This window comes from Trachurus japonicus, chromosome 17 (genome assembly GCF_045865225.1).
Source record: "Trachurus japonicus isolate A0001 chromosome 17, Traja_1.0".
Classification (NCBI taxonomy): domain Eukaryota; kingdom Metazoa; phylum Chordata; class Actinopteri; order Carangiformes; family Carangidae; genus Trachurus; species Trachurus japonicus.
This window is the reverse complement of record NC_140923.1, coordinates 9,605,788-9,629,487: the sequence shown is the minus strand read 5'-3', so window position 1 is coordinate 9,629,487 and position 23,700 is coordinate 9,605,788. Positions and strand designations below refer to the sequence as shown.

At 39.9% G+C, this 23,700-nt stretch overlaps 2 protein-coding genes across 5 annotated transcripts in view; both read left to right on the top strand.

The window, feature by feature from the left end:
- The window catches only part of LOC146970095 (kinesin-1 heavy chain), a 35,563-nt gene extending 21,112 nt beyond the window's left edge, over positions 1–14,451 (top strand). Inside the window, exons 14-26 of one of the 3 annotated variants that reach the window (XM_085804273.1) lie at positions 181–387; positions 1,208–1,351; positions 1,459–1,650; positions 2,709–2,826; positions 3,800–3,855; positions 6,331–6,440; positions 6,996–7,097; positions 7,209–7,269; positions 8,631–8,702; positions 9,441–9,545; positions 10,295–10,511; positions 11,560–11,692; positions 13,332–14,451. In XM_085804273.1, the coding sequence (XP_085660399.1) occupies positions 181–387; positions 1,208–1,351; positions 1,459–1,650; positions 2,709–2,826; positions 3,800–3,855; positions 6,331–6,440; positions 6,996–7,097; positions 7,209–7,269; positions 8,631–8,702; positions 9,441–9,545; positions 10,295–10,511; positions 11,560–11,692; positions 13,332–13,335 (1,521 nt within the window). In that variant the 3' untranslated portion in view covers positions 13,336–14,451. Of the gene's footprint in view, positions 1–180; positions 388–1,207; positions 1,352–1,455; positions 1,651–2,708; positions 2,827–3,799; positions 3,856–6,330; positions 6,441–6,995; positions 7,098–7,208; positions 7,270–8,630; positions 8,703–9,440; positions 9,546–10,294; positions 10,512–11,559; positions 11,693–13,331 lie in introns of all 3 variants that reach the window. The other 2 variants (XM_085804274.1, XM_085804272.1) reach the window with 2 other exon arrangements.
- A 4,939-nt stretch (positions 14,452–19,390) lies between these two features.
- LOC146970094 (rho GTPase-activating protein 12-like) overlaps positions 19,391–23,700 on the top strand; it is a 115,842-nt gene continuing 111,532 nt past the window's right edge. The window contains exon 1 of one of the 2 annotated variants that reach the window (XM_085804282.1): positions 19,391–19,584. The gene's annotated coding sequence lies outside the window, so the exon portion shown is untranslated. The remainder of the gene's footprint in view (positions 19,585–23,700) is intronic. The other variant, XM_085804283.1, reaches the window with a different exon arrangement.

Below are 23,700 nucleotides of genomic sequence, written 5' to 3'. Positions count from 1 at the left end.
GTCTGTCTTGAATTTCATTTCAAGTGACATTAAAAACGTCTTAAAAAGTCTTGAATTAAACTTGGCTTAAGCTGTAGGAACCTCTGTATTCACTCACGTTTAAAACCATTTAACACATTTAAAAACAAACAGCATGATGACACTTTCCTCTCCTCTCCTCCTCTGCTCTGCTCTGCGCAGCTTCTGGCCTCGTCTCGCCGCGACCACGAGAACCTGCAGGCGGAGCTGAACCGTCTGCAGGCGGAGAACGAGGCGTCGAAGGAGGAGGTGAAGGAGGTGCTGCAGGCGCTGGAGGAGCTGGCCGTCAACTACGACCAGAAGAGCCAGGAGGTGGAGGACAAGACCAAGGAGTTCGAGGCCATCAGCGAGGAGCTCAGCCAGAAATCGGTGAGCAGCAAAGTCACCGCGATGCTTTTTATATTCGTTATGAATTTAATGTCCTTCATTCACATCAACACACAACTAAAGCTCTAATTAAACTCACACAACCTGCAGGCCACAAAGAAAACACAAGTACATTCAGCGCTGTGAGGCGTAAATGAAGAACGTAGCCGTTAAAAGGACATTAACAGCTGCTGACAGTTGGTCATAATAAATGAAAACGTAGAATATATTAACTGTAGTAGAATGTGAGTCGCAAAGTCGCAACGGTCTATTTTTAGATAATCAGCTGATTACGTGGAAAACCAATGGAAAAAACAAATTCGAGCCCATTTCAAAGAAATGACATTCAAAAACAATCTCTCAAAGTTTCATAGTTCAGATAATTGAGAAAAGGCAGGTAAATGACGACTAAAGTTGACTTGTAACTTTTAACCCTCTAGACGAGCACAACATTAAAATAACTTCTGAATCGTTTATGATAGAGACGAGCTGTAAACTGCATCTAAATCGATAGATTATCTGCTTTACGAGGGTCATTGAATGGTGTCTCTATGACAACAGGGGACCGTATAGGGTGCGTGTAATCACGTGGTACAGGAACAGACGCCAGAGTCACTGGCCTTTAAACCAGAGGCGTTCTATATTGTTTAAACGCAATTTTCTCATGTTTTCAATTGGAAAAAGAGAGTGGAAGACCATAATTCAAACGGCCATATCTTGAAAACCATCCAATGTATGACACTGTGACTCATTCTGCTGGATCAGGTCACAAACATGTTTTTTTTATTTTTTTATTTCTAAATCCCGTCTTCTTCTCCCTCAGTCCATCCTGTCGTCTCTGGACTCTGAGCTCCAGAAGCTGAAGGAGATGTCCAACCACCAGAAGAAGAGAGTGACCGAGATGATGTCGTCACTGCTCAAAGATTTGGCCGAGATCGGCATCGCGGTCGGCAGCAACGACATCAAGGTAACTGCCGTTACCGTGGCAACGCGGCGGACGATCATCATCCTCCCTCCATCTCCTTCCTTCCTCCTATTGAAACCTTCTCTCTCTCCTCTGTGGTCCCTCAGCAGCAGCACGAGGGCGGCAGCGGCCTGATCGACGAGGAGTTCACGGTGGCTCGACTCTACATCAGCAAGATGAAGTCGGAGGTGAAGACGATGGTGAAGCGCTGCAAGCAGCTGGAGAGCACCCAGTCGGAGAGCAACAAGAAGATGGACGAGAACGAGAAGGAGCTGGCCGCCTGCCAGCTGCGCATCTCACAGGTACGGAGGAGGAGAGGAAGGAAGGAAGGAAGGAAGTGTTGTGGACTGAAAAGACAAAACTATATTCTCTTTTTTATTCATAAGCGTAAGGGAAAGTTTTGGTTTTAATCTGTTAAATCTCCTCAAAAACAGAGGAATGATTGTTTTATCAATACGGGTTGTAGATAGAGCTGCAACAATTAATCGATTAATTAAACAATAATCGATTATTAAATTAATCGTCAACTTTTTTTTTGATAATTGAAGAATCGGTTTGAGTAGTTTTTTCAGAAAAAAAGTCAAAATTCTCTGATTTCAGCTTCTTCAATGTGAATATTTCTGGTTCCTTTGTTACTTTCTGACGATAAACTGAGTCTCTCTTTGGTTTGTGGATAAAACCAGACATTTGATGATGTAATCTTCTTGTAATCTGTTAAATCATCTCAAAAACAGAGGAATGATTGTTTTATCAATAAGGGTTGTAGATAGAGCCGCAACAATTAATCGATTATTGAATTAATCGTCAACTATTTTGATAATCGAATAATCGGTTTGAGTAGTTTTTTCAGAAAAAACGTCCAAATTCTCAGATTTCAGCTTCTTAAATGTAAATATTTCTGGTTTCTTTGTTCCTTTAAGACAATATAGTGAGTCTGTCTTTGGTTTGTGGACAAAACCAGACATTTGATGATGTAATCTTGTGGTTTGAGAAACACTGATTGACATTTTTCAACATTTTATTTACATTTTATTGACCAAACAACTAATGATTAATCGTTTAAATAATCAACAGATTAGTCGATAATGAAAATAACTGTAAGTTGCAGCCCTAGTTGTAGATGATGTCGTCTTTCGTATTTATGTACCTCGAACTGTTTGTGTACCTGTAACTATCTGGTATTTAAGGCTCAGTCGTTCTGACAGTCGGTGTTCAGACTCTTGAGAGAAGCTGCCGTTGCCTTTTGGTTAGACGAAGGATTATCTGTATAAATTCTCCAAACCTCGGTAGGTAGGCCTCTGTTGTTGTTTCTCTTTCCTGGCCGATAATAATAACCTTGTGTTTTCTGTTGCGTCTGCAGCACGAGGCTAAAATCAAGTCGCTGACCGAGTACCTGCAGAACGTGGAGCAGAAGAAGAGGCAGCTGGAGGAGAACGTGGACTCTCTCAACGAAGAGCTGGTGAAGCTCAGCGCTCAGGGTACGAACACCACCGTGTTCATGAGGAGCAGTCGACACCTCAATCAATCAATCAGGCTTTATTTGTACAGCACTTTTCATGCCCATGGCAGCTCAAAGTGCTTCACATGTTAAAAACAAGCAACATAGGAAACACATGTTAGGGAGACATACTGTACATAAATTCGCAAACACATACACATTCACACAATAATTTTAGAACATTGGACTTTATCGGGGAAACGCTGTCTAATATTCACTCATTTGCAGTGGGGAAAACACTAGATAAATTGAAGTAAAATAAATAAAATTGAGAAGAGGAGAAAGACACTAGGTAAAATGAAGTAAAATAGATAGAATGAGAAGATAAGAGAGATACTAGATCAAATGAAGTAAAATAGATAGAATGAGAAGATAAGAGAGATACTAGATCAAATGAGGTAAAATAGATAAAAAGAGAAGAGGAGAAAGACACTAGGTAAAATGAAGTAAAATAGGCAGGTGTAGTGGGATAAAATAGAGAAAAGAATGGATGAATTAAAATAGAATAAAAAAGATAATAATAGTAAACAAATAAATAAGAAAATAAGATAAATTAAATTAAATGCATGTTTCAGAATAATAGAAATAGTACGAGTCAGTTAAAAGCAAGGCTAAAAAGGTAGGTCTTCTAGATCCTCTGCTCTCCTCAAGTCCTCAGGCAGTCGGTTCCATAGGGTTAGGGTTAGTGATAAAATGAGGCCTCACCATATGTGTTGTTCGCAACTTTTTAATGAAGTCAACTTAGATACTGAACTTAAATGTTGGAGACACTTCTGATGAACAAATGTTTACAACATGACTGATCAGAGCCAGAGCTAAACGGTCAGAAGAGTCGCTGTGTTTGATCTGTTTTGATAAAAAAAAAAAGTTAAAAAAACAAGTTTAAGAATCAGAATCAATTCCTCCTCTCTGGTCTCTTGACATTGCATCTTTTCTTTCTTTTTTTTTTACAGAGAAAGTCCATGCTATGGAGAAAGAGAATGAGATCCAGACCGCTAATGAAGTCAAGGTTTGTCCCTCTGCACCATTAAACATTCGGCACACACACACACACACACACACACACACACACACACACACACACACACACACACACACACACACACACACTCACTTCTAACGTGATTGGAGTTTTTAATTATGCAAGAACAGTACAACTCATTCCCACTTAATTACACAATTAACAAGGGACTGAGGTAAAAGAATAACAACAGTAACTAAACAGACAGTATGCAGAAGTATTATATTATAAATAATAGAGACAAACAAATCTACAAAAAAAGATAGAGAAAAAAAAACATATTTATTACATTGTGACAAACGTGTCATTAAGACATCTTACACATTGTACCTGGACGTTACAATCGGTTTACAGTCAAACCAGTTCAAGGTTTACAGTGAGTCCACAGCTGTTTAGAAGTTAATGTTTCTATATGTTCAATAAAAGGTTGCCAGATTTTTTAAGATATCTGTTTCTCAAGATCAAGATTAACTTTATTGTCTCACAAAGTGAGAAATGTGTTCTGGGCCATTCGCCCACGCTGCAGCCACAACATTTATCCTACAGTTCAACACAATAACAAACGTACAGTAGATATGCACATCCAGGGTTTGAAATTAACTTTTTGACCTACTAGCCAAGTGGCTAGTAGGTCAAAAAAGTTACTCGCCAGACAGATTTTTTACTAGCCAAAACCAACAAGTTGCTTCACTATTGTATTTCGACGTCAAGTTATATAGCAGTCATAGTTGTACCATATAACAGTCATCCTGTTCTTCTCAATCAATTGTGCTCTGTAGATGATGACCTTTCAACTTTTCTGGAATAACAGTAGTATGTGTGGCGGCCTGCCACAGGCTCTCACAGAAGAAAAAAAAGAAAAAAAAAAAAAAAAAATATATATATATATATATATATATATTTTTTTTTTTTTTTTTTTGATGACTTTCTTTAATAGAAGCAATTTCACAGGTAGCAACATGACAGTACAACGTGACAGAGAAGACTTCCATTCTTCCGTTTTTCCCCCAGTTTTTTATCCCTCCCACAATGCCACCCCACTCAAGGAAGAACAGTATAATAATAATTTTTAAACAGCGCTTCACCAACTCTCATCTCTGCCAGTCAGTCCACCTGCCGTCTCTCTCGCACGCACGCACGCACACACACACAGACACACGCGCGCGCGCACGCACATACACACACAGACACGGGCGCATGGACAGTTGGCGCTTTGCCGCTCGTAAATGCGCTACTGTATATCGCGCTGATTGTACAGTGTTCAAATACCACCCCCCACCCCCCCGTCCGTCCGTTGGATAGTCCGACCACCGACTCCGGCGTGCTAACAGCTAACAGCTAACAGCTACCAGCTGTGCTACAGCAGCTGACTGAGCCTTTTGGAGCCGCGGCTCGGCTCACGTTAACCGGGCTCGGTGCGTTCCTCTCGGTCAGCTGTAAAGCAGCAGCGGTCTGATAAGCATGATGTCCGTCACGTGTCCCGTTATGCGCGACGAAGTTGTGACGTTGTCAGGTGACTATAAGTTCATAATACACTGGGGGAAACCCTGGAAACAGATTGGGAGTCTAATTTTTTCTAGCTCGCCAAGTGGCGAGACAGCTAAAAATCTGTCTCGCCACAGAGAAATCTGGGTCGCAAATGGCGAGTGGCGACCGCTAATTTCAAGCCCTGTGCACATCCATATCATACAAGGTGCTGAAGAGTGCAAAAAACATGGTGAATTTAAAAATGAATAAATAACACCAAATAAAGGTAATGAAATGCTAAAATTATAATAAATAAAACTACTAACCTGTGCAAAACAAACAAATGCAAGTCATCTGAGCTCTCGTCTTATCTGACCTTGTATACAAACACTTCTGACAGTACAGGCCAAAAGTTTGGACACACTCAATGCATTTCCTTTATTTTCATGACTATTTACATTGTAGATTCTCAGTGAAATTCCACTAATGAACCTGACAAGGCAACACCACCTGTGAAGTGAAAACCATGTTCAGGTCAGGTTCACCTCTTGAAGCTCATCAAGAGAAGCCAAGAGTGTGCAAAGCAGTAATCAGAGCAAAGGGGGGCTACTTTGAAGAAACTAGAACTGGTGGGGGCAGAGATAGAGGAGGAGGAGGAAGAAGGAGAGGAAGAAGAAAAGAAGAAAGAGAAGACAAAGAAGAAAAGACCTGTTTTCAGTTATTTCACACTTTTTTTGTTAATTCCACATGTGTTCATTCATAGTTTTGGTGCCTTCAGTGAGAATAAAGGAAACACACTGAATGAGAAGGTGTGTCCAAACTTTTGGCCTGTACTGTATATAGAGAGAGGAATCAGCCGTTTAAAACTTCAAACCTGTCATGTTGCGGTTTGTTAATGTTGTGTGTGTGTGTGTGTGTGTGTTTTTGTGTGTGTGTGTGTGTGTGTGTGTGTGTGTGTGTGTGTGTGTGTGTGTTTGTGTGTTTGTGTGTGTCCAGGAGGCGGTGGAGAAGCAGATCCACTCCCACCGTGAAGCTCACCAGAAACAGATCAGCAGCCTGAGAGACGAGCTGGACAGCAAGGAGAAGCTCATCACCGAGCTGCAGGAGTAAGAATCCAAGAGTCGAATCAAAGCTCAACACAACCAGGACCCGTAGTAGTAGTAGTAGTAGTAGTAGTAGTAGTAGTAGTAGTTAGGGGTGGGAGAAAAAATCGATTCACATAAATATCGTGATATCTTTTTTGACGATTTTTAAATCGATTTTATTTTCCAAAATCGATTTTTTGGGGGGAATTTTTTTTAAATATTGTGCAATGTGCATTTGTTTGCCTTTTTTACATACAGAGAGTCCAGGTTTTGAAAAGGGTTTAAGTTCACTTTATAATGGAGTATGTTAATTTATAGGCTCCTACAGTATTTGTGTGCAGATAAATGTTAAAAATGCTGAAGACTAAAAATCATAGAGAGAATCGGCAATATCGTAGAATCGCAATTTAAATCGAATCGCCATCCAAAAAATCGTAGAAGAATCGAATCGGGAGAAAAGCGTATCGTCCCAGCCCTAGTAGTAGTAGTAGTAGTAGTAGTGGTAGTAGTAGTAACCGTGACAACAATGAAAGTGCGGCTTTTCTTTAACCATGGCTGTGTTTCTGTTCGTTCCAGTCTGAACCAGAAGATCATGCTGGAGCAGGAGAGGCTCAGAGTGGAGCACGAGAAACTCAAATCCACCGACCAGGAGAAGAGCCGCAAGCTGCACGAGCTCACGTACGAACTCAACTTCAGCCAGCTTCAGTAAATCACTGGTTTAACCACCTGTGTGTGATGTCATGTGGTTAAACGTTGGTGTGTGTGTGTGTGTCTGTGTTTGTTGTTCAGGGTGATGCAGGACAGAAGGGAGCAGGCCAGACAGGACCTGAAGGGTCTGGAAGAGACAGTGGTGAGTGGTCCACGTGAGGAATTAACATGAGCAGCTTAAATTCACTCAAACACACATAACGGTAAATTCTCAAATAAAAGCCGAGTCTCATTTAGAAGTCTGTTTCTATTTTCTGAAAGTTCTTGTGAACATACAAAACCTCTCAAAGCAAGCAAAGAGCCTGTATACTGTACATTTAAGCAATATATCACGACAGGCCGTGGTATATGCTCATTATACCACGGCTAAGGGGCGTTGTTCCCCCTTAGAGTGGTATAATGAGCATATACCACGGACTGGAGTGATATATTGCTTTTATAAAACGGTTGCGAATAAAGGCAATATAAAAGAGGGATACGCAATCAATTTCATGTAGTTTTATTCAACCAGAAATACATATTATCGAATAAAATAGCCTCACTGTGAAAAAATAGTCCCACCTCTCCAGACGTTAGCTCCAAGTTAGCTCTGCAGCTCGTCTTTTCCTCCGCTTTTTTTCAGGTGAAAGTCACTCCTCAGTCCCCTCTACCATTGTTAACCCTCCCCGGAGGTGAAAGTTAACCTTAAACATGTGAATTCAACTACTTTAGTCCGTTTTTTAACATCGTAAAAACATCAGCTGTCTTTGGCTACGGACTGCAACAGTCCGTTGTCATGGATACATGACAACAACTTCCATTCATACCAGTCATACGTGCCTGACGCGGAGTGATAGCCTACGCTGTGATAAGGCTTTAGAATAGTAGCCGTGGTATATGCTCAATATACCACGGCTAACAACCAATCAGATCGCCGGATTTCACCTTTCCGTTTTATAAACATACATATATATACAGTCTGTGGCCGGCGCAACACGTTTATTTAGAGGAAGTTTCATCGGTGCTGATTAGACTTGTAAATGAAGCTGCTCTGTATCCGACTCTTTCCTTCTGCTCCGACTCTTTTAAACAGTAACAATAAAACCATTTGAGGGGATTTTCCGACAGATTTCCTCTAAATTAAATGTGAAAAGAGGAATCCTGCACACTGCGTAACATGCACAAATTTTTAATTATAGCAACGTTTCGTTCTTTAGGCAAACACGGATGCTATAATTAAAAATTGGTGCAACCAGTGACGCAGTGTGCAGGATTCCTCTTTTCACAAATAAGTCTAGATCAACTGATTGTAGTCCAACAGAAAAAAACTGATGTGCGAAGACGCCTTTTACTTCAAAATTAAATAAAAGCCTGTCCCATATAGTAGATGCCCGTCTCTAATAGGTCAACTCGGCAGGTGAAGCAAATAAAAGCCTGGGCTGCTATTGGAGAATTTACCGTATTAATACTTAATTTTATATATGATATTTTTTAATTGACCTGTGGTCTTCTCTCCTGCTCCAGGCCAAGGAGCTGCAGACGCTCCACAACCTGAGGAAACTCTTCGTCCAGGACTTGGCCACCAGAGTGAAAAAGGTGAACTGTGTAGTTTATAGTTTATAGTTTAGAGCAGTGTTTCTCAACCAGCTGTCCGCAACCCATCCAGAACGGGTCTAGACCCACTTTTGGGTCCTGACCCGTTCTGGATGGGTCACGGACAGCTGGTCAAAAAAGTAAATAATATTTAATGCACATCTGATGTTGGACATGTCTTTTATTTTGAAAAATAACTTATTTTGAAAGGCACGAGACACGTGAACACATGCAGTTGTAATGCTCCTCCTCACTTTCTTATTTGCTCCATTTGCTCTGAATGTAAAGATCTCAGTTTCTTATTAATGTGGCCTGATGCAGTGAATCTGGTTTTGTTTTGTGGGTCTTTATTTTGTGCAATTTGATATTTATTCACTTTTGTGCTCTGAATGCAGAGATGCATTAGAAGTCAAATATATCGTTTTGTTGGTGTCCATTTTGTGCAGTTTGATATTTTTTTATTCACTTCCGTACATGCAGTTGTCATGGTAACTCCTCAGTTTCATTCATGTGCTCTGAAATGCACTTTGCTCAATAAAGAGCTAAATGAGTTTTTAAAGGCTTTAAAAAAAAAATCTTGGTTTGAATTCTATAAAAGTGGGTCGAGACTTAATGACCATGGGACAATGTGGAGCCCAGAGTGAGACTAGTGAGAACCCCTGGGTTAGAGTCATGAAGTGTCAGGTGGTCGTGTGCTGCGTCGGGACTAAACCTCTGTGTTGTGGTGTTGTTGTCCTGCAGAGCGCTGAGATGGACTCAGACGACACAGGTGGGAGTGCTGCTCAGAAACAGAAAATCTCCTTTCTTGAGAACAATCTTGAGCAGCTCACCAAGGTTCACAAACAGGTACAGGAGTCGCACCTGCACACAAAAACACATACATGTACGTATAGGGATGTCACGATTATACATTTTCTTGGTACCATTATTGTCAGAGAAATAATCACGGTATTACGATTATCAGAGTTATTATGCACCAATTAATTTCACAACACTATGAATGTGTAAAATCAGATATAGCCAAAATATAAATACATTACTCATTGTTTACACAAAATATTTCAAGTATCTATTATAATATCTGACCAATTCTTAATCCCCACGGAAAATGTTTGAAATATTCAGGTCATAAATTGTCGTCTATACCAAATGTTTGCGTTTATTTTATAGTTTTTTGTTCTGTTTTCCTTTTTTTTAAAATAAAAAATGACACGCCAACATTTAAATTCCTACCAATTCAATGTTACGTTAGATAAATGGACCAGTATCTGTGCATTTACCTTTATTTTTGCCGCTAGGGTTCCAACATCATCTTTTTTTTTGTGAACAACTTTTTTATTGCTTTTCGAGGAAAACAAGTACAAGTAAAAGGTACATTGCAATCTAATAGAAATTAAGATAAGGAAAATAATGGATAAAAAAATATACCAACATCATCTTTTTGGGAAAGTAACGGTATTTAGGAATCTTTAAGATTAATTAATTGTGGCGTTTAATACCACTATTAATTTTTTTCGTGACATCCCTAAACACAATATACATATATTTCCATGAGTGTGTGTGGAGTGATAATGCCGTGATGTGTCCGCTTGCAGCTGGTGCGTGATAATGCAGACCTGCGCTGTGAGCTTCCTAAACTGGAGAAGCGCCTTCGTGCTACGGCTGAGCGGGTCAAGGCCCTGGAATCTGCTCTGAAGGAGGCCAAGGAAAACGCCGCCCGCGACCGCAAGCGCTACCAGCAGGAGGTCGACCGCATCAAGGAGGCCGTCAGGGCCAAGAACATGGCCAGGAGGGGGCACTCGGCCCAGATCGGTCAGTGCTGTTAGAGTTTATTAATTAAATAATTACTTATATTTACATTTAAAGTAACAGAGTTGGTAAAAAAAGAATTGGTAACTGAGTAACTACATTATAAAAGTTACTAATTACCAGGAAAAGTAACTATTCGGGGTTCCTACGCAAGTATGGAAAGTATGGAAAAGTATGGAATTTGATTTTATACATTTCCAGGTCTGGAAAAGTATGGAAAATGGAAATTATTGTATGGAAATATGTTTTTCTTAATACTTATCTGGGTTTGGTCTCATCTGAAGTTATTTGGGTTAATTATTTTGTACATTGTACCTAGCTACAATCTCCAGGAAATTATTTGGTGACATAATGCCATACACATTCAGAAGAACGAAAACAAATGATTAATTGCATTATTTTTTTTACATAATGCACAACTATTTACTCAAATATCACAAATTATTTGAATTTTTTTTTTTAATTAGGGTCTGGAAAAAGTATGGAATTTGGAAATTTCAAATGTGTTGGAACCCTGAGTTTATCATCAGTGTTGGCCACATTACCTTTACAAAAATAATTAGTCTATGTACTCGTTAGTTTCCCCAAAAAGTAACTTTATAAAAGTAATTAATTGCCAGGAAAAGTAACTATTGCTTTTTATAAAAGTCTCAGATATGTCACATTACTTGGACTCGCCCGTCTAACCTCCTGTTTATCTGAAACTAACCAACTCTATTCCAGATAACCAGCGTTTTTCCGACCAGTTGATGGACTGAAAGAAATGTTTATATAATGTAGCTACACTTTAACAGGTGTATTAATATTTTGTGACGGGACTTCTTGAGTAGAATAACGACGCATCTTATTGTCAGTCAGTACGTTTACATGACAATTGAAACTCGTTTGTCCGACTAATATCCGAGTTCTCCAGCTCCGATTCCGCAGATTCATTTCAGTGACTTGTTTATATTTCAGATAGAAGCCATGAGCTCAGTTATTAGGTTTCACATGATGATAGATAGAAAAACAAACCAGTGAAGTCTGATCTCTGATCTCGTTCCGTCTGCAGCCAAGCCGATCCGGCCCGGGCAGCAGCCGGTGGCGTCGCCCACCCACCCCAACATCAACCGCAGCGGAGGAAGCTTCTACCAGAACAGCCAGACGGTGTCGATCCGGGGAGGCAGCGGGAAACCAGACAAGAAGTGAGTGTTGAGTTCAGGGCCGTTAGGGGAGGGGGGAAAGGTGGTGATAACTCTAGGGGCCCAGCGCCCAGTGGGGCCATAAAAAACCCAGTAGTCTAATCTTTGTATGACTGAATTATTCTGCATAAGACCCTGACTACACTGCAAAAACCCCAAATCTTTCCAAGAATATTTGTTTTATTTCTTGTCAAAATGTCTCAATTTTAGTCAAAACTAAACTCTTCCCACTTAAAATAAGACTCATCACCTAAAAATTAACTTGTTTTTAGACAGTTTTCACTTGTTTCAAACTAATTTTCAATTGAAATACGCTTGAAAAAAGTAAAAAGTGTCTAAAAACAAGCTACTTTTTAATGTGATGAGTCTTATTTTTAGCATTATTAGATTTGTTTTGACTAGAAATGACATTTTAACTAGAAATAAGACAAATATTCTTGGTAGGATTTTGAGTTTTTGCAGTGTAATACTCATATGTAATGCTGCATTAGCATCAAAACAAAGTAAATAAAAAATGATAATACATACGTAGTCTAAGAAAGAAGGAGAAAAGTCAGGGGGCAGGGGCCCACTTTAGTATTCTTTCAGTTGTGGAGATCATGTTGGGATGTTTTTACGTGATGTAACTATGGCAACGACGCTGCATCTGGAAGCAGTTTAATACAGTGACGAAGGGAAATTTAAAAAAAAACAGTGTTCTCATTTAATATCAGGTAATAATTAAACACTATTAAACATTAGATAATCAACTTCTGAAGAAAGTATTAAAAAGTAAAGTGTCAGGTCATCGTTAAAAAGATTTAACCACATTTATAAATAGTGAATCCATCATTTATTATAATGGAAAAAGGCAATACTTAATTACTATTACGACAAATGAATAAAAGACGAATAAATCTGATTTTTAATTGCTGCACTGTTTACGCTGTAAAAGTGCTAAACTTTTCAAACTTTTACAAACGTTAAACATACTTTAACAGACTTTAACATTCACAGCTGTGTTTGTAGTTTAGATCCAATTTATACTAATACAGGGTATCCGCAGGGTCTTGAAAAGTATTAAAAGGTGATAAATCAATTTTGGGAAAATTAAGACCCTTAAAAAGTCTTTTCACGACTTTATAAAGTCTTAAATATTGAAGGTATTTTTTCTGAATCAGCTGTCCAAGAGTTTGAGTTGTAAAAAACATTGCAGAAGTGTGTGAATTTATTTGTTTTATTAAAAAACAAAGATGAACCGGTTCATGAAAAAGAAAAGAAGATTGTTGTTTTTGTTTTTTTGAGAGTTGAGCAATGTTTTTTTTTGATAAACTTTGCCTTTGATTTATTATCCCAGCCTTTTTTAAATTCTGTAGCATCATAGTGGTCTATAGTCTTTATCACAAAAACTAAAACTGTTCAGTTAAAAGTGTCACTGATGTAAATGGTTACAGCTTGAAGTGGCGGTGAGGTGTTAAAAAATGTTGAGAAGGTCTTGAAAAAGTCTTAAAAAGGTTTTAGAATTAACTTCAAGATTCCTGTATAAACCCTGTAATAACTGCAGGAAGAATGTTTAACATAAATGATGAATGAACTCTTTTTTTTAAAACTTGGTGATGTGGTGATGATGACGTTCGTTCGTTTCTCTTCTTTCTCTCTGCAGCTGAGATCGAGCGGCTGATGAGACGGACGACACCACAGGAGAAGCCCAATATCGCGCCACCACTTTCACCCCCCCCCAACCGCCCCTCTCGCCCCCCCACCACCCCTCCATCTGCCCCCCCACCACCCCTCTCCATCTGCCCCTCGCCCCCTCGCCATCCTGTCATTCCATTACAGCGAACAGGCTGCTCGTCGCCGCTTCGTAGCCAAGAAGGAGTTAATGAATTATAAATATAAATATATAAATATTCCCGGCCTGTACAGCTACTGCCCCCCCCCCCCCCCCTCATACCCCCCCTCTCACTCCCCCTCCCCCACCTCTCTCCCCCCCCCCGCCCCTCGATTCTCACCACGACTTATCTCCTTTTTATCTTAACTGGATATAATAATGAAATAATAAAAGAAAGGAAAAAAAAACACAAATTTAATTTACAAAAAGGCAAAAATAATAATAATAATAATATTCTTTTTATCCAACGAACCAAACGCAGCGAATCAAAGCGAAGCCGCGAAAACCCGTGAGACTCTCAACGCAACGAACGTGTAGCTTCGGGGTTTCGATTTTATTTTATTTTATTTTTTGTTTGGTTTTTTTCTGGGATTTTGTTCTTGTTTTGCACAGTCTGTCGTCATCTGTCGTCATCGTGCGAGTCGTTCTGCACTGTGCCAAGCTGAATGTAACGGTAGCATCCCGTTTATAAATTAAAAACAACAAAAAGTATTTAAAAAAATAAAGGAATAAACTTCTAAAATGAGAATAAAAGGATACCCTACCTACCGAGAGAAATAGCTTGACCTATTATAGACCTCTAACCTCTGTACATTTCATTATTACTGTTATCAGTCTTATCTTAACCACCACTTTTCTCTGGCTAGATTTTACATGCTTCTTTAAGGATAAAATAAAAACTACCAAAAAAAGAACAAAAAACAAAACTGTACGGTTCTGAATTGACTTAGGTGGCGTCGACTCGAGCACTACTGTTCTGTCCCGTCTTGTTGTACAGATGTAAAAAAAAAATTGGCACTACTGCACAAGCCTCCCTGAAAAAGAGAAAGAAAGAGAGAAAGCAGGGAACAGCTATAAAGAGAAGAAGGATGGAGAAAAATAAAAAATAAAACAACTCAAAAGCCACGAGAGAGATGTGCGACAGTGTACTGTAGATGTATTTAACTAAATACCTGTGGAGGCCCAGTGTTTTTATCAGTAAGTTAAAATAAAAACCTATACTCGTTATTGGTGACTTCATGAGAAGGAGGTAAAGAATGTAGGAAGGAAAGAAAAGAGGAAGAAGAGGATGAGGATGATCCGGTCGATAAAACAAACTTCCACTTTTTTTTTGTTTGTTTTTTTGGGTTTGTTTTTTATAGCATAGCCAAGCTAAGTAGTTATAAATGTAAATGTTTTTACTCCTCTCAGTGTGTGTTAATGAATTAATAACGGACGCTATTTATACCTTCTCTCTTCTGCACATTGAGGCACATTCACTGCAGGCTATAGACTGAGATAACACACACACACACACACACACACACACGTATCTATATGATGCTCCTCCTGTCCGTGCTCGGTCGCTGTCACTCACTCACTCACATTTTGTTTTATTTTCGTAGTTGTAAACCCGTTCGAGCAGCAGCAGCGACGTGTTTCTGGCTTTTGGTTTTAACGTACTGTATCTCCTCGTAGCTCCGTAGAGATCATCATGTATGTAGATGCACATTTTGAAGGGGGAAAGGCAGCGAGGGGGGAGTTGGTCGTCAAGACGATGGATGGATGGATGGATGGATGGGATGGATGGGTCGGGGCCTTTGCTGCTGATCAACCAGTCAGGAGAAGCAGGGTCTGAAAAACTGCACAACGAAACAATTTTCCTGTCATCAACATCATTATTATTCTTCTCATTATTCTTCTTTTTATTCTTCTTATTCTTCTTATTTAACTGAACTAGTCGGGACGATAATAATCTATAGGAGGTGTTAGCATTTGTTTCTTGTGTTCTGTTGTTTTGGGTTTTTTGTTTTTTTTAATTAATTTCCCACTGCAGTTTCTGTTTGTTTTTTGTTCAGTTTTGTTCTTAACCCTGTGCATTGGCAAAAGATCTTTATTGTGATTGTAGCCCCCCCCCCCCCACACACACACACCTAGAACTCTGGAAAAGAGAGTAACGACACACATCGGTCCAATGGAAGCGCCAACAACACACACACACACATTGGAGTGAATGGGTTTTCTGGGCGCTTTTGCAACACCCACATCCTGCCACTAGGGGCGCAAAACCCTTAAACCCCTAAACCCTTAAACCCTTATGTATTACCACGGGAGTCAGTGGAGGTGTCGTTACTCTCTTTTTTACAGCGCTCTAACTACACACACCCTCCACCTCCTCCTCCTCCTCTTCCTCCCTTCTTCTTCCTCCTCCCTTCTTCCTCCTGCATAAGAAACACTAACATCTTGTGCAAGTGCAATATACTGTAAAATACACTGTACATCATCAGTCGAGTTGTGGTTGTTGTTGTTGTTTGGGGGCAGCGATGCCGTATGAAGTCAAAGTCCTGCCCCATCCCCCCTCCATCCCCCTCCCCCTCCCCCTCCCCCCTCCTCTCTATACGAGCTGCAGTTTCACTAACTAAACGCTGCGTTAGACGGCTTCTTTTGATTCGATGCTCCCTCTTCTGAAAAGCTGGAATGTTTTTGGGTTTTTTTTAGTTTTTTTCCTGCCAATATTCAAAGATATAAAGGAGTTTCTACTGATGAAGCGGGCAGTGAACTGAACTGAACTGAACTGAACTGAACTGAACTCCCTGTGTGATGTTAATATGGTGAAACTTCACAATTAAGTACAATGTGTTAAAGTAGAGTCGACATATACTATATTTAACTGTTTAGACGGATAAATTAAAGAAACCTGTTGTACAAAAGCTTTTTTTTTCTTTCCTTTTTTTCTTTCTTTCTGTACGTTTGGGGGCTGAGGCTATAGTGAAACATATCTAGCTGGAAAAGGGGGATTTGGAGGAGTTTGGCTTTTTTCTCTAGGAGGTAAAAACCTGTCGTCGTCGTCGTCGTCGTCGTCGTGGGTTTAAAAGCACTTCTTCACGATGTCTGCACTCTGAAAAAAAAACAAAAAAACACTCCACATGTGGCTGTTTCTGACTGGAGGAAGTTTTTCCAAAGTCCTATCATCATCATTATTATTATTATTATTATTATTATTAATGGAAAAAGTGTGTTGACAGCAGATGATTTAAATAGTTTAAACAACAACAAAAATTACTACTACTTTGTATGAACTGAGGTCGCTCCCGTGCACCGGTGACAGGACGGTGTTTGTTGGTGTCTGTCGAGACGGTTTATTCCCTGTGTGTGTTTAACTTCTAGATTAGCTAAAGCCTTTGCAGCATGGACCTCAAAATGTTTCTCCTTTTTGACCTTCCACCGAAAAAAACCTGAATTAAAAATATGGCGGGAGAGGGAGGGAGGGAGGGAGGGAGAAAAATGAAATGAAAATACTTGTGGTGTGTTCCTAAATTTAAAAAAAAGAAAAGAATTTTGCATTGATTCTAAATTTAAAAAAAGACAAACAAAAAGTGAATCCACTTCTTTTTATTACTGTGTAATAGTTGGTCAGTTTTTAATTAAAGGACAGTTTTGAGGTACTGGATCATTCCTGGAGAACTGGGGCACAAATAGCAGGGCGCTCTGATAACGGGCAGAGAGGGGAAGTTAATGAGATCACAGTTTTGGATTGATTGCATGATGTAAATGTATGTGTGATTAAATAATGATGAGAAAACTCTTCTACCCTCTGTCCTTATTGTGTTTGGTTATGAGTTAGTCGATGCTGGACTGTTGTCATGCTCACTAATGTACCATATGTCATTTTTCTGTCTTTGTTTTTATGGATAATATTGAGTTAATTTATTAACTATAACACCAATTTCTATGTATACGTACATTTAGTCTGGGTTTATTCTTCATTGTTTATCTCAGAAGGCGCCGTTTATAAAGGGTTGATAAGCTGTAATTAAAGGCTCTGTTGCTGGTTAATAAACTGTTCACTTATTCTTTATAGCACATGGTGTAAGTCATCAGTAAGAAGCTCTGATTGGACAGGCTGCTAGAATATGGAAAATCATTATGTCTATAGAAAACTATTTAATTATTAATAAATTAGAGACGTCTCTCCATTCGTCTGGTTTAACAATTAATAATTTATTAAAAGTTAAAGGTGACAGACTTTTCTCAGTGGCTCTTTACTCGTCATCCTTTAAACTACAAATACTATGACAATATAAACACACGGCAAGGCGCTCTTTGTTAATGGGTTTGTAAATGCAGACTTCCAGGCTAATGGGGTAAATTTAAGTGCTAACAAAATGTCGTGCTGTAGGAGGGTTTTCCACAACCTGGCAACTCCAGAAGTCTGGCTTATAAAAGTGATTCTTAGAGTGTTTGTAAATGGTTTATTGTGATCAAAATTATCATAATATATTTATAAATGGTCCATTATTAGGAGGTGACACAGTGAACTTCCACCAGGCTGGAAAACTGTGACAGTTTAAAACGAAGATTTATAATATGCATTTTACCATAAGGTGCCCAAACTTTTGCCTTTAACTGCAGTTGTGTCAAAAATAAATGTCTCATAGCAGATAGTAAATCTACGAAGGAGTATTAGGGCCAGCAAAAAAAAAAAAAGTTTCGCCTGAAATGTTTAATTTTTTATTTTTCCTCTGTCCCTTTAGGGGCTCTAAGTTACGGAGCCCCGTAAAAAAAAGCAGATAGTAAATCTACGAAGGAGTATTAAGGCCAGTAAAAAAATTAAAAAAATTAAAGGTGCGCACCAGAAAAAGTTTCACGTGCTCACCAGAAAGTTTCTGGTGCTCACCTGAAACCTTCTGGTGCGCATGCAAAACTTTCTGGTGCGCACCAGAAATTTTAATTTTTTTTTTCTTTTTTCTCTATGTCCCTTTAGGGGCTCCGTAGGAACTAGTTGTTAAATGTTGGGGTTTTCTTTTCTTTTCCTCAGATCCAGTTTACACATTATGAGAAAAAAAAAAATTGACTTTATTTTCCCACTGTAAAGCGACCTTGGGGTTTTTTTTTTGAAGGGCGCTATATAAATTGAAATTATTATTTGTATTTATTTATTTATTTATTAAGTAGTAGTTGTGCTAGTGGTATTTGAGTCTAGTTGTAGTTACACGCCATCACCGCAGAGGGGCGCTAGTTCTCAGTTTGAGTCTCGGACACCTGCGGGCTTCGGACTCTGCCAGAGAGCACAAATTAAGCCAGAGCGCTCACTCTGACTTTTTTTTTTTTCCTGCTTTCCACCTTTCCACTTACTACTCTAAAACATCGCCATGTTTTAAATGGGTTATTGAAGGTTTACTGATTCTCTTTTGACATTAAAAGCTCACATGTTGACACAAGCTAACAACAGTTATGAGATAGTTTAACAGTTACATGCAACGGATTTTTTTATGTCCTGTTGCTAGGCATTCCGACTGACTCAGAACTTTGTCGCTATGGTAACGCCAAAGTTTACTCGGGGGCGGTACGTAACGTAACGTAACGTAACGTAGCATTAATCAGTTCATGAGCTGGAATACAGTTTTCTCCAAATATAAGCTTTATTTTTTTAACTGACACCTGTGCGTTGTTTTTTCTTAGGTTAGTTCTGATTATACTGGTAGATTTGGTGTGAATATACTGTAGTCTGACTCTCACTTGTAGATTTCCTTTTTGGCAGCTTGTTACGCACTGTTTTTTTTTTGGTATGAACCATATTTTTCCATTGCAGTAAATTGGTCCTTGTGCGTCATACTGTTAAAATGCATCATTAATACTGTTCTGAACTTTTATAATGCTGGAAGTTTGAATGTGCTGTTTTGATACCAAGGTTCTCCCAATAAAGTCTGTATACATATTTAAAAAAAAAAGTAGAGAGAAGGTGAGGGAGAGAAGGAAAAACAATCAGAGCCGCGCATCTTCCTCCATAGACGGTCTCTGAGGTGGAAGAAGAAGGTAGTTGCCAAAGTTGTGTGAGAGCGAGAGAGAGGAGGAGAGCAGTAGGCGTGAGGGAACGAGCACCGACCGCTGTGGATTAGTCAGTAAGTCGGTCCACACCGGCCCGGGAGGGAAGAAGCGAAGGGACCGGACCGCTGGAGAAACACTGTGACACCGGAGCGCACGGGAATCGAACCGGGAGAGGAGAGAGGAAGCAGAGGAGAGGGTCGTGTCGTCACCGCCCGCGGTAGGTGAACGTGCAGCGGCCGTTAACACTCTGGAATGTTGCCGTTAGCAACACCGAGCTAAAGCAGCTAATAGGTGTTGCTAACAGATTAGCTCCGTGACAGAACTACTTTATGTTTTAGGATCATTAGGGGAAAAAAACACATCAACACAACACAACACAGGTTCAGATCTCACATGTGGAGCCTTATTTAAAGTTTTATAATAAGAAAACATCATCATCCCATAAAGTTTAGACATTAAATTAGGAGAAAGAGCTTAATTACAAACACCATACAACTATAAAGTTAATCCGTTACTAGGGAAACAACATAATATTCCCAAACATCAGTTCAGTGTAGGTTTATATTCTCACTGGGAGAGTTAAGTGTGTTAGCTGGTTATCTGTCGGTTAACAGGCAGAAATGTTACAGCACTGCACTGCACTGTTGTTGACTGAGGGTTTAACTTCAGTATAGGAATGTTTACCCTCTGAAATGAATGTTATTTTACTGTTTCTGTCTGAATATGTTCCTTATTGAGATGCATCAGCAGTATTTAAGACCAAACCAACAACCACAATGACCGATTGATTCCTAGTGTTATAAACAAGTTAAATGAACCGGAAAAACAACTGGAATGCCATTTGCTGCAGGTGAATAGAAACTTCATGGGCTGTCAGCAGTGAAATGTCCCTTTACCCTCTGAAATGAATGTTATTTACCGGTATTTACTATTAGAGGCTTCACTGTCATAGTTTTAAGATATCAACAACCACAATGACCAATTCCTGTTATAACAACTGAATATGTCACTGATAGTCATTTAATGTGCTGCAAGTTAATGTTATTCTGCTTAAAGGGGTTGAGTGTCATTGTTTCAGTCTAAATAATATAAACTTCATGGGCTGTCAGCAGTGAAATGTCACTTTAACCTCTAAAATGAATGTTATTTTACTATTTGACGCTTCATTGTCACAGTTTTCTGTTCTGATTGACCTGGATCAGCAGTCGGCTATTTAAGATCATATCAACGACCACAATGACCAGTTCCTGTTATAAATAAATAAGTTAAATGAACCTGACAACATCTGAAATGTCATTTTCTGCAGGTGAAATGTTGCAATGTTTGTTTTTTTCCCTCCTGAAGTTAATATTATTATTCTACTTAACTTTGGCGTGTCATTGTTTTCAGTCTAAATACAATATATCACAGCACTGATACTGCTGATTGATCTGGTTGAGCACTTATTTAACCCAAATCAAAGACCACGGTCACTAATTCCCTTTAGAAATAAAAATCCCAGAGTGTCTGACAACAACTGCAGTGTCATTCATAGTCATTTAGAGGGTTGATTCATGAATTAACTCATTCATTAAGATGAAATAGAAAACATTCGACTGGGAAATGGGAGGATTAGCTCAGTTTTTAATAGACAAGTTTTGTGTTTTATGACTTATGTTTGGTAGAAATCTTTGTTTCCATTCTTAATTTGCTGATTAAAGCTCTGAGCTGCTTGAACACCATGATGAATCACATCATTCCTCAGATGTTTGTGATGCGGCTGGTGAACTGGTTTATGGTTTTTCAGGTGTTTCCCCCTCTGCTGCTCGCTGCGGCTGCCTTTAGAAACACGTTGTCCTCTTGTCTTTGTGTTTCATTCATGTTGTTGTGTCTCGTGCGTCTTATCTCTCTCCTGTGTGAAGAAGATGCACTTGTTGGTACGTGGAGCGACTAGCGAGCCGAGCTGCAGCTGTGTGTGTGTGAGCTGAAGTGTGACAGATTGCTGCCGTGGTGACAGACCGAGCCGGGGAAGCTCGGGGGAGTTGAGTTTGGAGGGAAGTTGTGGTGAGAGGAATCAGAGGATGGTAACTGGGACAGGCTGTGCTGGATTCAGGCTGTTCGGGGTCAACGTGTGAACGTGGACCTATATCTGGTGTGAAAGGAGGAGGAGGAGGAGGAGGAGGAGGATGCATGTGAAGGTCGCGGGCGGCGCTCTGCTCCACCGCCTCCGCTTCTTCCTGATTAAACTAATTGTTCATCTGTTTTTTTGGCGATTTCCAAACCCCTGGAGTGACAGACAGACATTTACATAGACTATTTTTATTTCCAGAGATGAGTATACAGCAGAGGTTTTGCTATACTTAAAGCAGAAGTAAGTGATATTTTTGTGTTAAAGGGATAGTTCAACATTTTGGCAAATTGGCCCATTGCCATAATCGCTATAGTCATAGCAGTAGGTTCATTACCTTTAATTGTAGGTGGAAGCTATTTTCAGTACGGCGGAGCGCAGCAGCTGGCTGCTCAGAGCTACACTATGGAGGCTAAGGGAATTTCTTGGTTTCCCTCATTAAACTCATCAAATTTAACATCCCAAAACTCCACAGCGCTTTTGTAGACAAGTTGTGACCTGCACAACCACCACGCTATGAGATAATGACGGAACGATGCGAAACGGAGCCGTTTTCGAGGTAAGTACAGGGTAAATACGGAGACTGCTTGCTGAAAAACTGTCCCTGAACGCAACGCGCATCAGCGGTTTTGTATGAATTTACCTCGAAAACGGCTCCGTTTCGTATCGTTCCGTCATTATCTCATAGCGTGGTGACGTAGGGACGAGGACCAATAGATCCATGACGAGGGCGGGGGCTGCTAACTCCATCGGCTGACAAGACGTTATGGTGCGTTCAAGGTAGCTCGTAACTGGTGTTTTTCCGACCTGTGAAGTGGTACCAGTTGGATCTGGTACGAGTTCACGGGTCAGAAGTTACGAGTGGCCGTTATAGTGACTTTCACAGGTAAAACAGGTCGGAGAAACACGAGTGGGTTGTCTGGAACGCTACAAAGTCGTAAGTCGTGACTTGAAGCTGTAATTTACGGTTTCAAAAGCCTGCCTGGAACGCAGCATTAGCCAAAACCACCGGATCGCTTACTTCTGCTTTAACATGAGTTGATGTGGTGAAATTAATAGCAAAGAGTTGGTTAGAGGGCAACAATATCCCATGTTTTTAAACATCCAGCCAATCTAAGTCCAATATTTCTTCTCTTTTAGCTCTGATTTTGTTCTCCACCCACTCCTGAAGGGAAATATCTGACTCTTAACAAGTTGTTAAACTCTCCACTATGTTGTTCATCTCAAACTTTATTTATAGAGCATTTTAAAAACAACCAAAGTTGACCCAAAATGCTGTACAGATCAATAAAAACATAACACCATTATTAAAACACCATAAAATACATGAAGTAAATGCAATAGAATTCAAATGAGCTGTAAATATTTAAAATACAAGTAAAAGACTAAATGTGTCAACTCAACTGATGCTATAGGGAGAAAAAATGTGTTTTTGAGGAAGATTTAAAAGCCTCTATTGACTCCAATGGGTTTTTTTTTTTGCAAACAGCACAGGACAGTGGTGAGACTGAACCATAAAGGTGATGTCGTCAATTTAACAGTTGATTTTTGTGAATTGAGAAACCGTGAAAATGAAAACCCAGATTTCAGTTTCTGACATTTCAACATCATGGTTAGCTCTTAGCAACCCAACTTGTTTTATTAGATTCCACATTAGCCGTTACTTCATTATACGAGCAATGGCTGATTCTTCTTGTCTGTGGATGTTCTCATTCATCCAGGTCGTCCTTCTTTTCTGGGCAAATTGAATCGAAGGCAACTGGACTTGTATTTGTCTGGGAAGACGTTTGGCCTCTTAGCCAAGGGGCTTCATCAGTTCGTACGTAACAAGTCTCACTCTGCACTAGGGTCCACTAGGGTCCACTTAGGGTCCACTAGGGTCCACTTAGGGTCCACTAGGGTCCACTAGGGTCCACTAGGGTCCACTTAGTCCACTTAGGGTCCACTAGGGTCCACTTAGGGTCCACTAGGGTCCACTTAGGGTCCACTAGGGTCCACTAGGGTCCACTAGGGTCCACTTAGTCCACTTAGGGTCCACTAGGGTCCACTAGGGTCCACTTAGGGTCCACTAGGGTCCACTTAGTCCACTTAGGGTCCACTAGGGTCCACTAGGGTCCACTTAGGGTCCACTAGGGTCCACTTAGGGTCCACTAGGGTCCACTTAGGGTCCACTAGGGTCCACTAGGGTCCACTTAGGGTCCACTAGGGTCCACTTAGGGTCCACTA